Source organism: Phoca vitulina, unplaced genomic scaffold, assembly GCF_004348235.1.
Source record: "Phoca vitulina isolate PV1807 unplaced genomic scaffold, GSC_HSeal_1.0 scaffold8, whole genome shotgun sequence".
NCBI classification, from domain to species: domain Eukaryota; kingdom Metazoa; phylum Chordata; class Mammalia; order Carnivora; family Phocidae; genus Phoca; species Phoca vitulina.
Window position 1 is genome coordinate 46,132,863 of NW_022589711.1, and position 16,503 is coordinate 46,149,365.

General features: G+C 46.0%; 1 protein-coding gene across 20 annotated transcripts in view; it reads left to right on the forward strand.

Annotated features, from left to right (window-relative positions):
- The window catches only part of KALRN (kalirin RhoGEF kinase), a 641,436-nt gene that overhangs the window by 350,160 nt on the left and 274,773 nt on the right, over positions 1-16,503 (forward strand). For all 20 annotated transcript variants that reach the window (XM_032406711.1, XM_032406713.1, XM_032406719.1 and 17 more), the window contains exons 14-15: positions 1,386-1,581; positions 9,887-10,053. In XM_032406711.1, coding sequence (XP_032262602.1) covers positions 1,386-1,581; positions 9,887-10,053 — 363 coding nt within the window. The remainder of the gene's footprint in view (positions 1-1,385; positions 1,582-9,886; positions 10,054-16,503) is intronic.

Here is a 16,503-nt window from a genome sequence, read left to right on the forward strand (position 1 = left end):
TGAGTGGGCTGGAGCTGAGATGGACCTAATTGAGTGGAAGGAGAAAGCAAAATAGGGTGATTGAAAGCTGAATGCCCTGTGGGCAACTTGTGTTCTATCTTTCATTCATTTGGTTCAGGCCCTACTTTTTGCCCTGAACAAATTCTTTCAGGTTTCTTTTCCAAATGGAGTTAAATAGCCAAATTAATTCCCCAGTGCAGGATTTTCTTTTCACGGTCTCTGTATGAGCCAACAAGTCCACATCTGATAGTTTGAGATAAGCCAGGGAAAAACTTTTGGGTCTGGGGGTGGTCATGAAGCTCTTCACATCAGAGGGTGTACTTTGAAGGGTGGTGAGGATTCGAGCAGACTGGTAGAAAAAAAACAAGGGTGTTTCAGGGCTATCCAACCAAGGAAGGAGGCTAGAGAGGGCAGGAGCCAACTCTCAGGGTCGGTGAGTAACCGGCTGACTGGTTTCTGAAACAGAACATGAGATGAGGCTGGAAAGTTAGGTTTGTTCATGAACAGTAGGTAAGCTTCAGGTTTGAAAACAAAGCTTTTTCTTAAAAAAAAAAAGTGCCCTTGCTGTGTGCCAGCCTTGTACCCAGAAAGAAGGTAGAGAGGAAGAAGGCAATGAAAGAACATTTTTTGATGAAACAAAATAGGAAAGAAAATAAACTCCAGCAAATATTAGAAACACACAAATCAGACTATTTCAAGGATCTGCACATCGCTTCTTGGGGGTAATGGGAACAACGAGTCAAACAGAGAGAAAAGAGAGTAGACCCCAGGAAGACGGCCTTAGGAGTCAGGCTGGGCTGCTGAGTAGCCCCTCGAAAGTCTCATTCTTTGGGCTTCATAACAGACAAGGGCCCTCAGCCTAATGATGTCAAGGTGGTGAGGGTGGAGGAGGGTAGGGAAGGGGAGAGGAAAGAATACAGAAACACCAGATTCAGAATGCTAGACATATTTCACATTTGGTAGATTCAGATTCCCAAGATACCGGATCTCTGAGGCTCACTCTCCCAATTGAAGCAGCTCAACTTTGCTCTGCTTCTCCTCACCAGGACTCTCAACACTATCCACTCCATAGACTCCTGCCTTCGGACCCCTGGCAATCTCCACCCTTCCTGCCTCTCTAGATCATTGGGGGGTGGGGAGGTGTGGAACAGGATGGAATATGCAAAAACTTCATGAACTGTAACTTGCACAGCATTTGTTGCTGCTGTAGACATAGAAACACCTGGAGAATGCTGTGACCGACGTGCACTGGGGCTTAACTGTAGTTTAGGAGTCCAACCACTGCAAAGCGGAGACGGATCCAAGGATGGGGTTAGTTAGTAAGGCTTCATTCTCTCACTCTCTCATGGACCTGCGAGCCGGTACCGACCGTCGTTCCCTTACAGGTGACGGCAGAGCTGGACGCCTGGAATGAGGACTTGCTCCGGCAGATGAATGACTTCAACACGGAGGATCTGACCCTGGCCGAGCAGCGGCTGCAGCGCCACACGGAGCGGAAGCTAGCCATGAACAACATGACGTTCGAGGTCATCCAGCAGGGCCAGGATCTGCACCAGTACATCATGGAGGTCCAGGCCTCAGGTGGGTGAGCTCTCCCATCCTCCTCCTTCTGGCAGGGAGATGATGAAAACAAGCAGGCCAGCCTGACTCCAGCCAGCACGTGCACTCTGCTCATCCACTTCATTCCCACAGATACGGGAACAGAGGTTTTTGCCATTTTAAAGAAAACTGATGCATGAGAGCCGAAATAACTTGTCCGAGATTGCCCAGTTAGGTTCTGGTAAAGAGGAGGATAGGGCCAGGATCTCCTGGCTCCTGGTGCTATGCAGAGAATGGGGAAAACAAAAAATGGAAATTTGCACAGATTCAGAAAAAACGGGGGCCTGCAGAAACAAACCAGGTGGGCTCCAAAAGCAGCCAGCCAGCCATGTGAATTGTATTCTAATGTGTAGATGTTTGCTGTTCACCCCCCAGGCCCCCTCTCCTGGTCTCTGGCTCAGGCCTCTCAGAGAGCCTAGTTGTTGTTTTTTTTAATCACTGGTCTCTGTGTGAGTGTTAGAAGTGCTGATAAAAATTTATGGCAAGGTCATATAATTTTATAACTTCTCAAGAAACCGTGGCTGAGTTACCCAGATTTCACTTCTTTTTGTGTTCGAGCTTTATTCAGTGTCTATCCAGCAAATGCATGAACCCTTCCTGTGACACCCACCGCTCTCCCAAACCGCCTTTGGTGTTGGAACCAGAGGGAGCCACGGCATTCCCACGGTCAACTAGTCCAGTGGACAAGAAGTCACTCACAGAGGCACATGCAAGTAGAGTGCTGGAACAGTCTCTGCACCCAGCCCCACCGCTGGCCTCCCCTCCCCCCAGGTCCTCCTTGGCTCCGGTTCCTCACCCTCCAGGAGGAGGCAGACGGGGGTTCAGGCCATTAACTCTTGAAGACACAGTAGGTCCATGTCCCTGTTGACCAAGAAGGATGTTTAGAATCATGAGATTGTCAGGCAGACGTTAGCCCTCAAACTTGACTGTAGGGAACTGTGTTTGTTTTAAGGACCTGAAAGAATAAATAACAGCATTCAAAGAGACTTCACTTCTAACCAGAGGAAAGACAGTCTGGTAAATTCTGTTCGCTCGTGAATTTTCGTTTGTGTTGTGAACAGCTGCAGCTGCCCAGGCTTGTTTACACAGTGCAGACCGTGCCCCACATCACCCCAGGAAGGGCCATTCACATTGCAGTCTCTCGGGGGCGAGGGTGGGGGGTTCTTTTAAAAAATGGCAGTGCCAGGCCCTAAGCCTGGAGATCCTGATTTAACTACCTCTGAATGGGACTTGGGCATCAGCAAAAAAACCTTCTCAGGTGATCCACTGTGCAGCCAGGGCTGAGAAGCACAGGAAGGTTTAAGGGCCCATTGAACCTGCCACCTCAGAATCTCTTGGGGTGGGGCCCAACAATGGGTGTCTCACCAAGCCCTCCAGGGGTGCTGATGCACCATGAATCTAGGACCTACTCAAAGTGTGGGCCCTGGACCAGCAGCACCAGCGTCACTTAAGAGCTGATTAGAAACATAGACTCCCAGCCCTTATCCCAGACTTAGAAATCTGAATCTGTATGTTAACAAAATCTCCAGGGAAATCATGTGCCTGTTGAGATACACGTTTGGCAATGGCTTGTACATCTTCAAGGTGTTATTAGGGAAGGAGGGGGGAAAATGTACCTTTCTCTGCAGTTGAGAACCTTACCTGGACTCAGGGTTTCATGTTAGAGCTTCCCCTCATGGTGCTCACAATAGCTGGCAATCCAGCTAAGGCTGGGAACCATGAGAGGATGCGTAGGACCTAAGAGAGACGCTGGGACCGAGAGGCCTTGCAGGGCTGTCACCCTTCGTCCCTCAGTATTGATGCATCTGGCAGGAGGGAAGCTGGTCTGCCTCGAAACCGCAGTACTTTGTACTGGGGTGCTGGCGTGACCTGGGCAAGTCCCTCTCTGTCCCAAGAGCCAGGTATCCATGGTAACAGAAAGCCGACCAGGAGTTGGCAGCCCCTGCAGATGGCCTGTGACCGCAGGTTAGCTGTGCTTGGCAGCCTCCTGAACCTTGAGGGCTGAGTGGGTGAAAACACCCAGGGCAGATGCGCTGCCCACACCCACAGTATCCTGATCTAGAAATGAGCTTTGTGAAAAGAGGCTTGATTGGCCTCTTCAGCCCTGTCTGCTGGGACTGGCTGTTCCCCTGCTCCTACCACAGCTAGCTGTTCAGTCTGGCATAGTCCAGGAGGCTTCAAAGGCTTCCAAGGGAATGAATCCAGGGATTTCAGGGAAGCTCACTTCCTGTCTGCTGCTGAATGCCGGGTCCTGCAGAGGATGCATCTACCTCGTCTCTGGCTTGGAGAAAGGGAGAGCAGGGTTGTGCTGGAGCTGGGGGGTTGGGGTGGAGGTTGGGGTGGACCCAGGGTGGGTCTTGCCCCCAAGTGGTTGAGGAATGCAGGACTTCAGAGACCCCGGACTGAGGCAGTAAATGTCTTCATCATTGGTGATGTGTGTCTAATAAACTATATTTGAACTCAAGGTAAAATAAACTCTTGTCTTAGAAAAAAGACAATTAACAAAATTAAGCTTTTGGTTGGTGTTTAGCCCTCCATGCTAACTTAATGAAGGGCTTATGCTTTGATTTCATAGGACTAAATGGAAGTAGGGAATTTCTGTACACTTATTTTCAGGTGTGCAGTTGTCATGGTGAGCCAGGTTCCACTAAGTCCCTCTGGTGTTGCCAATGGCTCTAACCAAAGCAAAGCCTTTGCTTAAATCAGCATTAGCTTTAGGAATAGAAGGGGAGACAGGAACGCTTTCTCCCCTTGCTCATCGTTCTCTCCTCGCTATAGCATTTTCTATTTTGGCCTCAAGTTGGGAGGTGCCAGGTTTTGCTGGAAAGAGTCAAGCTGGAGAAAGCATGCCAGCTGAAGTCAATGTCCAGTTCCACTGTCAGCTAGCAGTCTGCCTTTGGAAAGTTCCTGTTCTTTCTCTTTAGACCTTTCTTCTTCTGTCTAGTGTGGGAGGTGGGCCTGGATTCCTGCAGTCCCCTCCAGTTCATACTTGCCATGATGAGTCAGCCTAACCACCCCCAGTGGCTATGCTGCAGGTCTCTCCACGGAAATCTGACCACGTGACTATTCCATGTGGCCTTAGGAGTAAGAAGAGCTGCTTGTCTTGTGGACATGTTGCTTACTTGGTCTAATCAAAGCATCAAGTTTTCTTTATGCGAGGCTTTTAAGTGAAAAATCTTTGGGATCTGTGGCAATGATACTTAAAAGTTACTGTGCTTGGAAAGAACCCAGCCCTAGCATTTGAAAATAAATAAAAAATAAATTAAGTGTGGTGGGGATCCTTCTTCTCCTTGAGCGTAGAGCTCAGAGCACGGATGGGAGGGAAGAGTGCCTGGGTTGGCACACGGCCACACCCTCCCTACCCGGCTGTGCCCCAATATGCTACCCAATCTCTCCAAGCCTCACTCTCCTCCGGAAAACAGCAGTCATAAGAATACGCAGCACACAGGGTCATCGTGAGGATGCAGTGCAATAACGCGCAAGCATGGTAAGGCCTCGAAGAAGTTTGGTAACTGTGACATGTTATGCTTGTATTCTAGCAGGTATTGCATTCTCTTGCAGCCATGTGTTCCTGTAGCTTCTCCAGCAGCGTGAGGGCAGGACTCTTTCTTCCTTCTCTTTCCATTCCTGGCATCTGGCAGAGTGCTGATGTCTTGCACATAGCACACTCAATAAGAGGATTTGATTAGTTAATGAAGTGAACATCAATGTGGGTGAGACAGATGTAGGAAAAAATAAGGGGCCACAAATAATTTCACTTGCATCATAAAAGGAGAGAAAAGACCTGTGTTTTTCCAAAATGGAAGCTACTCTGGGGTTCATGGGAAAATGGATCAGATGGGGGCTGAGTGGAGGAGAAGAGAATGTAGATGTAAAACAATAGTTCTCGGCCTGGCTGCAGATTTAGAACCACCTGCAGAACTTACAAGTACCAAGGTCTGGGCCCCACCCCTCAGGGAGTCTTGCTTAATTGGTCTGGAGTGGGCCCAGATTTTTTTTTTTTTTAACTTCCCAGGTGATTCTCTTGTATGGCCAGGGTTGAGAATGCTGATCTAAAAACCCGATTAAAGGACTTTATCATTTCTGAACGGGGTGTTACATTGAGGGAGGGGCACAGAGGGAGGAGTGAGGAGGGAAGGGCTAGTCTCTCACTGAGGCAGGCTGATGTTAATGCACAAAGAACGCCTCTGGGTAGCATAGCCAGGAATACCTATATCTTACTCTAGACCCCAGCCACCTCTCTCCTTGAGGGAACTAAAGTGGTACCCTCCACCTGGCAGCAAAGGAAAAGTACAGTGACATTATTAGCTGTGGCCTCGGGCCCTAAACAAACACAGTGCCAACCATTCTGCTGACCGAGTATAGCATAAAGAATATCTCTGTCCCCGGGTTGCTGGCCATGGTACCATCTTATCCAGCGGTTTCCCATCTTGGTTGCATGTTGAATCACCATGGGAGCTTTAAAACTTCCTGATGCCTGGGTACCACCCACAGACAGTCTCCTGTTACTGCTCTGGGTGTGGCCAATGACCAACAGTGATTTTTAAAGTTCTCCAGATCTAATGTGAGCCAAAATTAAGAGCCCTGGTCTAAGACCATCCAGACCATCACAGTTTCTAATGATGTACACTGAGCAAGTTCATAAATACCTCACAGTAAGATTTTATATTTACATTTTTACAAGCCATTCAACAGTTCCATTAATAATCAATAATGAATATGTTGTAAAAAAGTAGGAACATGCATATTTTGAGCCTACTAAATGCCAGGCACTGTATGTACCTAATCTCGCTAAGTCCTGTGACATCCCAGAAGTCATTGTTGGGATTGTTTTTACCCAAGCTCAGAAAAGATGTGGAGCCCAGAGATTCACTGTTCATAGGGGGCAGAGCATGAATTCAAACCTAAGTCTGTCCTTTCCCAGAGCTCGCAGGTGCTTTTCACCACAGCACGTGACCTGAGCCCTTCCCTGCAGAGGCCATGTGTTCACGGAAGAGCTTATTTATTGGGTGTTATGAGTCAAGCCCTGTACTGGTGCTGAGGATGCAGAGACACATAAGACATGTGGCCCTGGCACCAGGGAGCCTGCATTCCTGCGAAAACAGGGACAAGTTAAGGAACCACCCCCAACGGGAATGTTCTAAGGGAAGGATGGGTACAGAACCTTGTGGAACACATCAGTACAGCTTGCCCTAAAGAGACTGACAAACTGTCTCCCTACTTGATGGAAAGAACACACGTCTTGCTGCATTTCTGAGAGCCCCTAGGAAAACAGACTGAGAAGAGTAATGCGAACACAAGCAAACTATTTGCTGTTGATTGATGGGTATTTACCGGTTGATGGGGTTTGACTGGGACTCGTGTTGATGTGTGTGGGGGCAGTGGGAGGAAGGAGTGAGTTTCTCTCCTCCTAGGTGCCATTTCATGTTCCTCCCATTCACTCCATCCACAGCACGATGTGCGGTTGAGTGGACTAGGCATTGTCTTCCCCCATTTTATTTCCTGTGTTCATCTCCCATAAAACAGTACCGAGAGAGGTAGATGCACGCGAAGGGCTGGAGTCTCGGGGCAGGCTGGGAGCCGGTTGGGGATGGTGTCCTCAGCAGGTACCAGCCCCTTTGACGAGTTACCAGCTTAGAGGGCCCATTTACGTGCCAGGTGGCCGAGGTGAGCCACGGGCTTCCCAGAGAAAGACACTTTCCCAAGCCCAGCATACTAAACACCAGAGGTGCATGCGGCAAGAAAAGGAGCTAGAGAAAACCTGCATTGTGGCCAGAAGCAGGGAAGAGCTTCTGCTCCCGCAGATGGATCTTAAATTACATTTCCAGAAAGTAAACATGGGAGTCAAGGGTCATCTCACTGTGCCAAGTGCTGCAGAGATAGAAATTTTTGTATTTCTTCTTATTTTTTATTTCAGTCAAGGAGATGCTCTACCTTATCCCCTTGGTAATTGAAAATAGGAACTGAAGGGAGCTGACTGCCAAAAGAACAAGCTGTTCTTCTCTGTCTCCCACAGATATTTCAGGAGATGGGATTTGGAATTATGAAACTGGTAGAAAAAAAATAAACATGAAAAGATACTGAAATTATTACCATGTAACACCAGAAGTTTTTGCCACTCTTCCATATTGTCCTTATATAAAACACTATTTTTGCCTCTAGAAATGAATTTCCCTTTGCATGCGTACACTCTCCTTACACCCCCCCCCCCCCCCGCCACTGTATCCGGAAGGTGTGTTGGTGGTGGCGGTGATGAGTTTCTGATGATGTGAGTCAGAATGCTGGGGAAGTCTCCCAGAGGGGACTTATTTTTAGGTGACTATGCATTGAGATTGGCAGGCTCCTTGGGGTGTGATCCCCATGGAAGTACATTAGGCTTTGGGAATTTTAGTCCCACCCCCACTGATGGTTGGGTCCCTATTTGTCAGCGTCAGGAGCACAGCTGCATTGGGTCATAGACGACAGGATGGAGAGCCAGGGAAAGGATCTGGACTGAACTGAGAAGCTGCAGAGCCAGGTGGAGTCACAGATCAGAAGGAGGCAAGCAATCCAGACTTAGGATTTTTATAAAGCTATGGGTCTGAGCAAGGTTGAATCAGTCAGAACCAAGAAACAATACAGGTTACAATTTGCATCAGGTTGGAGGCAGATAGCAACCAAGAGGGCACGAACGCAAGAAGGTAGGGAGTTGAGAGCTTAAGAGTCTGGAATCAGGACAGCCATGGGTGTATTATGTGTGTATTATGTTACACGACAGAGACTCCACATACATTATCTCATTTAATCCTCCCAATGAGGTCCTGAACAGGCAGCTCACGAGGTAGGTAGGTAGGTAGGTAGGTATATAAAACCGTATTTCACATATGAGGAAATCGAAGCTTCTGACGGCTTAGATAACTTTCCCATGTCCAGGATTCTGACTCAGGGCTAGCTCCAAAGCTAGCACACTCTTCATGTAGCCTTCAAGAGCTAAGGTAGGAATCGAATTCAAGCCACTAGCAGACAAGAAGGCCTTTGATAACTAAGGCAGTCCCCTCACTCTGTGCCAGGGTTTAATAGGGACCCTTCCTGAAACACAGATCTGTTTGAGGAAGGCTATTCTAGTCCTGCTGGTGATGATGTATAAATAGGATCACCAGCTTGCTGGAGAGAAGAGTGTGTGTGTCCACGCTTGTGTGTTGGGAGAGGTATATAGGAAAAGTAAGGAAGGGGCGCCTGGGTGGCACAGTTGGTTAAGCATCTGACTCTTGGTTTCATTTCAGGTCGTGATCTCAGGGTTGTGAGATTGAGCCCCACGTCGGGCTCCATGTTTAGCACGGAGTCTGCTTGAGATTCTCCCTCTCCCTCAGTCCTTCCCCCTGCTCTTTCTCTCTCTAAAATAAATAAGTCAATCTTTAAAAAAAGAAAAAGTAAGGCAGGTGGAGTGGGATGTGGACAAGGAATGGAGCCACAGCTTCTGCCTGGTGGGTATTGACTCGAGGTCCCATCACAGATCAGACAGTTGGCAGTTTATTAATGCTGGGTGACGTATCCATAAACATCGGGAACTCTTGTTAGCTGGCTGACTGGGCTTATTCTTTGCTTTAAAAAAGCGGAAGGACAGTGAGCACACTCTTCTTGTGTGGGTGCAACTTTAACATGGTTTTTGTAAATGGAGAAGCACTCGGTACCCCTGTGCTGTTGCTGGGGTGTGTTTATCGGGTGCGTTTGCCTGTGTTGGAGAAACAATATATGACAGCTAGCATGTATTTCTAAGAGTTGCTTTTTTTTAGGGCGCCCAAGTAGTTGGCTAATAAAATCACCCCTGCCCAGAGACTCTCATTAGAACAAACTTGCCATCTAAGTAGAAATTGCATCTGACCAGCTAAAAGAGTGTGCCTTTGGCAGAAGTTACTGAGACAGGTTATTTTCGGTTTTGTTTTGTTTCCCAATATGATCCAGAGCCTTGCTTGTGAGTATTGTAGGTGTTAGCAAAACCCCCAGGAGGGACTGCCGAGCACTTTCTTCTCTGGGGATGGACTCCCAGAGAACCACCTCTCTCTGTAACTCCAGCTGATAATAAGGAGCTGATCATCTGTTGAAATTCCCAGGAAAAGGATCAGATAATCCAAAAGCGGAGGCATGGTTTGGACACCCCAAACAGAAGCTTCAGAGAGGGATGTGTAAAGGCCAGGAGGGCGCTGCTCCTGGCTGTTGCTGAATTCCTGCTTTCTTGTGCATATTCAAAGAAGTATGGTCTTTGTAGCACTACCTCATTTTTCCTTGTTTACTTTTTTTTTTTGATCAGGAATTGAGTTAATCTGTGAGAAAGACATTGATCTGGCAGCCCAGGTACAAGAGCTACTGGAGTTTCTCCATGAGAAGCAACACGAATTGGAGCTCAACGCAGAGCAGACCCATAAGCGGCTGGAGCAGTGCCTCCAACTGCGGCACCTGCAGGCCGAGGTCAAACAGGTGAGCCCGGCCCCTCCACCGTCCGCCCTCATTCTGGGCTCCCCCCCAGGCCCCGGGCCTGCTCCTGGTGTGGGGAAGGTGTACAGAGCCACCCTCGTCACCAGACCTTGGAAAACGGGTAAGTGAAGGAGTGGTTGTTGGGTTTCTGAAAGGGAGGTTGCAATCTGTTGCATCTAACAACTGGATCTGATGGTACAAGGCGCAAACTACAAATGCATTAGTTTTCTCTCCTAACAATCTAAGGAGAGCATTCCAGAGCTTTCCCAAGTTGTCCTGGGAGTCGCTGAGCCTCTCTTCCTTTCTATCCTCCATCGTGACACACAGTTCATGTGATATGCAAATCTTTCATCGATAAACATGGTCGGGCTTTGGAGCCCAGTTGGTTAATGTGGGGCACCTGACCTAGTGCAGTGTCCGACACGTAGCTGATAGTAAATGGTAGCAGTTGCCCTCGTTCTTTTCAATATGCATGTGCAGCTTATAAGAAAATTGTCTTGCCCTATTAAAGTCAATTAAAAAAAAGATTTCTTATCAGTATGAGATGTTATACTAGCCATTTTACCAAAGGACATAGCCAGGCCTCTAGGAACCTCTAGGAAAACACAGGAACCAATGACACATTTTAAAATATTATATATTTATATTATGAACAGACTCAGTTTTAATTATCAGCATAATGAATGGAGATTTTTTTTTATTTAGACAAAGTGGGGTTGAAGAAATACAAATATATAATAATTTATTGAGTGCCGGGTACCTTTTACACTCATCTCTCCATCAATCCTCACAACCATTCTCTGAAGCAGATCTTATTCCCGATTTGCAGATGAGGCCACTGAAGCTTAGAGAGGTCACCAGACAATGGTCACATGGAGCAAAGAGCATGTCACCGTGCTCCACTGGTCTAGGAGGGCTTCCCTGCAAGGGGTGGGGGGGATGGGGGGGGCCTCCGGGCAATTCCGTGATAGTTCCTTCTGCTCCACATTCTTTCAAGCAATCCCGACCCCTGCTCCCTGAAGGCAGAGCCCCACCCGAAATAACCTAAGCAGAGAAACTTCTTCCTGTTAAGCATTTTTTCTTATGCACCATGGCTATTACACTGTCTTATTTAACTCTATTAATTTAGTACAGGGGACAAAAACACCATATTTTATTTAATCATTGCTGTTCTCTTATATTCAGAGTATTTCTTGTTAATGCCTGGGTCTTAGTTATTATATTGTTATTTATTATCATGGGCAAAATGGTCTTCTCTGCTCTGCTTCTCCCGAGCAGTGCTCATCCAGAGCCCTTACACACTGTGCTGAAGATCTGTCCTCAGCGCAGGTGAAATCACTGAGCACCAAGGCAGGCTGGATCACAGGGCTGCCATCCAGATTGTTTTCTGTGTAATTACACTGGGATCACACCTGAGTCTCTGGGGAGACATGATGGAAATCCTAGCAGACCCAGAGCAGTGAGGATTATACAAATTCTGAGACTCTTGGTAATAATGATAGTACTTACTTTTCAGAGGAGAGGTTCTTTCTCATTTATAATCTCATTTTAAGAGAAGAGACCCATGGGGGAAAGGGGTGCATGTTTATTTTTTACAAGTGGGGGAAACTGAGGTAGCATAGGATTAGTGCTCCCAGGGCCTGTTGACTAGTTAGCGGAAACTTGAGCCCATGCTTCCTTTATCAACAGTCCCACGGTTTGCCTCTCCTGGGCCCCAGTCCTGCCCTAGGGCTCCAGGAAAAATAGAAAGAAGCCCTCTAGCAGAACGCAGTCTGGGATTTTCCCGGTCTTCACAGCACCACATCTGAGAAGACAGGCCCACAGGGCCTGCATCTGACACAGAGGGGGGCACCTACCCGACCGGTCAGCAGGCTCCAACAGGTCGTGGGAACCCTCCACTCTTCATATACTGTTACTTCCGCCAGCCAGAAGTGGCAGGAGAGATCATCTGAACAAAACAGATAACAGGAAAATCATTCCTATTTGTCTGTGAAATGAAATAGGTATTTTTGCTCCTGGTTTTTAATTGTATTTATTTTTTGTTCCAACATTAATAGTAGGGTCAACTCCCTAATTATGTTTTTCTTAACTGGTATGAAAATGGAAATGATTTTTTTAATCCTTTGAGTATACATTCTGTATAGGATGGGGACTTGACATGATGATAGGTAGTTTGTCAAATGGGGACATAGGTTGTCTCTATATGAATAATCCAGGCTAGATGGATCTCTGGATACATTCCCATTCAGTATTTCTTGAGTTGGAGGACAAAAAACTTTTCTGCAGGAGAAAGTTGCTTCTCCCCACCATGGTGAGGATGACACACGTGCGACTGTAGTTCAAAAGCATACTGGATTGCTCAAGTCAGACTGCAGGAAACCCACGAAGGCCTTTGTGAAGGACAGTGGCCTTGGGAGGTGCCAAGGGATTGCTGCTTAGTTAAGCCACCATGCCTCATTAGGCGGACTTGTTTTCCTTGTCAGTGTAGGGCTCTTTCTTTTGGGAGTCGTCTGATCCAGTTTCAGAGAAGGCATTTGTGTTTGATGGAAGTTGGTGGAGCAGGAAATATTGATTTGGAAGCTGTTGACACTTGGAAAGAGGGAGTTAATTTAGATGTCGGTATTGATCAGTGGAGCTAAATTTAGACACAAGCTTGAGAGTTTCTCTTTTGAATATACTCAAAAGAAAAAGAAGAAGAAAAGGAAAGAAAAAGGACACCTTAATTGAAATGCCATTAATGGGGATGGAAAGGGAGAGAACAATGCACTGCTACACAGTTGGGCATTAGAGCCCGTAGATGAGAGGTTTAGATTTGGCCATCATAACCATAGTGCAGTTACATGACCATTATATTAAACTGAAGCTTTGAGGAGAGATGATGCCACAGATGTCAGACTGAAAATTATTGTCAGGGCTTGAGAACAAATGAAATTATTTAATGTGACTGCTGTTCTTTTGGGGTTACATGGGGCTCTGTATCTTAGATTGATGGCCCAGACACCTCTGGAGAAATGTTGACTCTTTAAGGGAATTCCCTCCCCTGACTACAGCCCATGGTCTGGGGCCCTAGACCATTCAGATGCCCCCTTTCTTCTAGAAAAAGAGTTCAGATTACTCCCCAGCTCCACAGAATGTTCTGACTGCTTTCCAGGAAAATTACTACTCTGGCAAAGATGACCTCACATTTATTAAATAATCCAAGAAGATTTGAAAAACCTACTTAATTGGCAAAAAACTAAGTGAATTTCCATATGTGTTCCTGCAGAACAGGGCCTTTAGCAGAAAATAAGCCAAAATGGATTTGTAAGCTCTCAGGGCTCTAAGTATGGGAAAAGAAATCATACTTATCTACTAAAGACATTGACTTAAATTACCCCTATGGACCAGATACTGGCCAAAATTTGCTTTTTATTAAAGTGAACAGTGAAAACAAAGGAGGAAATATTACCCTATCAAGAATACTGCTGTGTTCAGTTCTGTGCACTGTACGTAAAGGTAGAAAGGAATTGGGGTAGATCCAAGAGAGAGGAGACCAAAGGGATGAGCATTTGTTTCAAAATGGAGAAAATTAAGAAGACCCATGGTCACAGTCTATAAAACCAGGAAGCATGATCACATATAATCTCATACACTGTGAACCTTTAGAGCTAAGAAATGCCGGAAATATGACAGGCTCCGAGCTACCATCTGAGGGGCCGGCCCTTTGTCAAGTGGCCAGACTTTCAGAAATGACTGTGCCTTGTGGTAAGTCATCAGCAACAGCAGGTCTTAGAGTCAGAGGCCTTGAGGGCATCCTCAGAGCTTTATTGTCAGTGTGACCTAGAGAACACAGCCCTATACAAGCAGCTTCCCAGCCTACCGGTTACAGGGGACAGCTTACCTTGCTTAGACGGCATCATCATTTACGGACATCCACGTCCAGTTAACCAAATCCAGTCTTCTCACTGGGGTTTGCCTGCACTTCCTTGGCCTGAGGTGGCGGTAGATCCCCATTTTCAGTTCACCCTCTCAGCTCAGACTGAGCTGAATTCTTGGCCAGCTCCTGAGTCCCCTGAGCAGCAATCAGTAATACTCCTTGGGTCCCTCATTTTTATAGACCTGACTTTCTCTGGTTTCCTATGGTTGTAGGGCGAGTCTCTGAATTTTGAAAGAAGTGTGGAATGTGAGGATTCAAAGTGACCCTCAAAGGTCATCTCACCTATAGGTAAATTGTTGCCTAAGATAATTGATCAACATAAAATGCTCATATTATGCATTACATTTTATGGTTTGCAGAATACTTTTACATGATGTTTCTGAGACCACACAGGATTAGTAAAAACAACATTTTATCATTTTTATTACAATATTTCTTCTACTCCCTTGCATTCATTTGGATGCTCATAGAATAAATAACAAGTTTTATGAATCAGGGAAATAAAGGACGACAAAAATAGAAAATTATACCAACAAAGGTTGTCACTGATCAGACAAGAGAGAATGGTGCTAACAAAACAGCTCGGGTTCCCACATCGCATCAGAATATGGCAGTAAGCTCTACAGATACTGGAACAAAAATCAATAGCCTTTTTCCCTTCTCATTGTGAGAGGTATAAATGAAGAATCATAGCATTACCTAGCTTTGCTCCAAAACTAAAAATCACCACCTCCACTATCACCAGGCTTTACATCTTACGCATGTTGCATCCACCCTGCTGTAGGAAGGGAAGACACTATTATGCTAACTTTGCAGATGAGAAAACCGAGGCTCAGAGGGTTGAGTGGTTTTGCCAGGTAGTAAAAAAGCCAGGTGTTCTAACCTCAGATTTTGTATTTTTTTTCCTTCACTATCCCAGTCCGGCTTCTGGGACAGACTCAGTTATAGGAATCAGTCCCACCCCTGAACCTAAGCCACGGATATAAACGGGCATTTTTATCTTTCTAAAATCAAAACTCCCGCTTTAGAGACCTGGGATGCCTTTATAAACAGCATTTGGGAAATAAAAATGAACAAGGATATCAAGGATATGGCATGACTTAATGAAAGACGTAGAGACTGAAGCCTATGATATCTAAATGGGAAGCTAGTAAATGGAGATCCCCACCACCAGAGCTCTAACTGGTGTTTCCAGTTGGCTGAAACTAGAGAGGAACAGATGCTAGCAAGACTTAGGAAGCCCAGAGGGAGTCAAATTGCCCCTCAAACGTTGATTTGTGATGCACACGAAGTAAATGTTTCTCTGACACCCTCAAATGAATCTTGAACCAAGCAAAATGCAGTGAATCATGGCAGAAGGACTTGCATAGTTCAAAGTATACATTGTGAGCTCCATTTTCCAAAGAGCTGAAGCATTTGGGCATGCAATCCATGTATGCATATACCCAAACTTACAGGCAGCTTTTGGAAATCATTAGCACCTCTATCCAGCCAGCCCCAGCACACCACTAGCATCAGAGATTTCACACATACACTCTGAGACGTTATATCTGCAACTAATTGCTTTACAGATTTGGCATCTCATCCACAATCTGCCAGACTGGCCATGAATTAACATCTCAATCCGAATAGCCCAGCTTCAGCAGGATTTTCGCCCCAGTGTTATCCATGTACAATATGTCATCAGTGATATTCTGCCCAAGGAGGAAATTTGAGAAACGCCTATGAGGATTATGGGATAGGAGAGACCAGGCTTAGTGTTTTTCTAATTGTTTAGCATGAAGAAGTTGAGAGGAGAAAAAAAATCTGCAAAAATCTGAAACAGATTGTGGTATCTTCTCCTTTGCCTTGAAGTAACAGATGGATGATATTTACTAATCTTGAAATTTCAGAAGAATTTTTATTTCCTCTCCAAGCAAACTCTTAGACTCCCTAATAAAGAAAATATTTAGCAATTTTCTGGTGACCAGACACAAGGTATATTTTCTTTTTTTTTTTTTTTTTTAAAGATTTTATTTATTTATTTGGCAGAGAGAGACACAGCGAGAGAGGGAACACAAGCAGGGGGAGTGGGAGAGGGAGAAACAGGTTTCCCGCAGAGCAGGGAGCCAGATGTGGGGCTCGATCCCAGGACCCTGGGATCATGACCTGAGGTGAAGGCAGACGCTTAACGACTGAGCCACCCAGGCGCCCCCAAGGTATATTTTCAAGGCCTGATTCTTCCAGTGTGATTATTTGCACTTGACTTGAGATCTTAGCTAGAGAATTGCCACATGCCCATTTCACCTAGGACTGTCTAGACAGTGTTAGCTGTTTCTCCTTCTATTCTAATATTCCCTAGCTGAACTTTCTTCCCCCAGTACTAATTAAGGTCACCTAGAAATTTTACTTAGCCTAGCCATTGCCTCTAGATAATTTAAATCAATTATAACTTATTCTCCCATTTTCTAATGATCCAGTGTATGGATTACTTATGCTGTTTTACTTGTTTTCTTTCGCCTTCCTCCTCCCTTTGGGTTGTTTATCTGTCAGAGCTC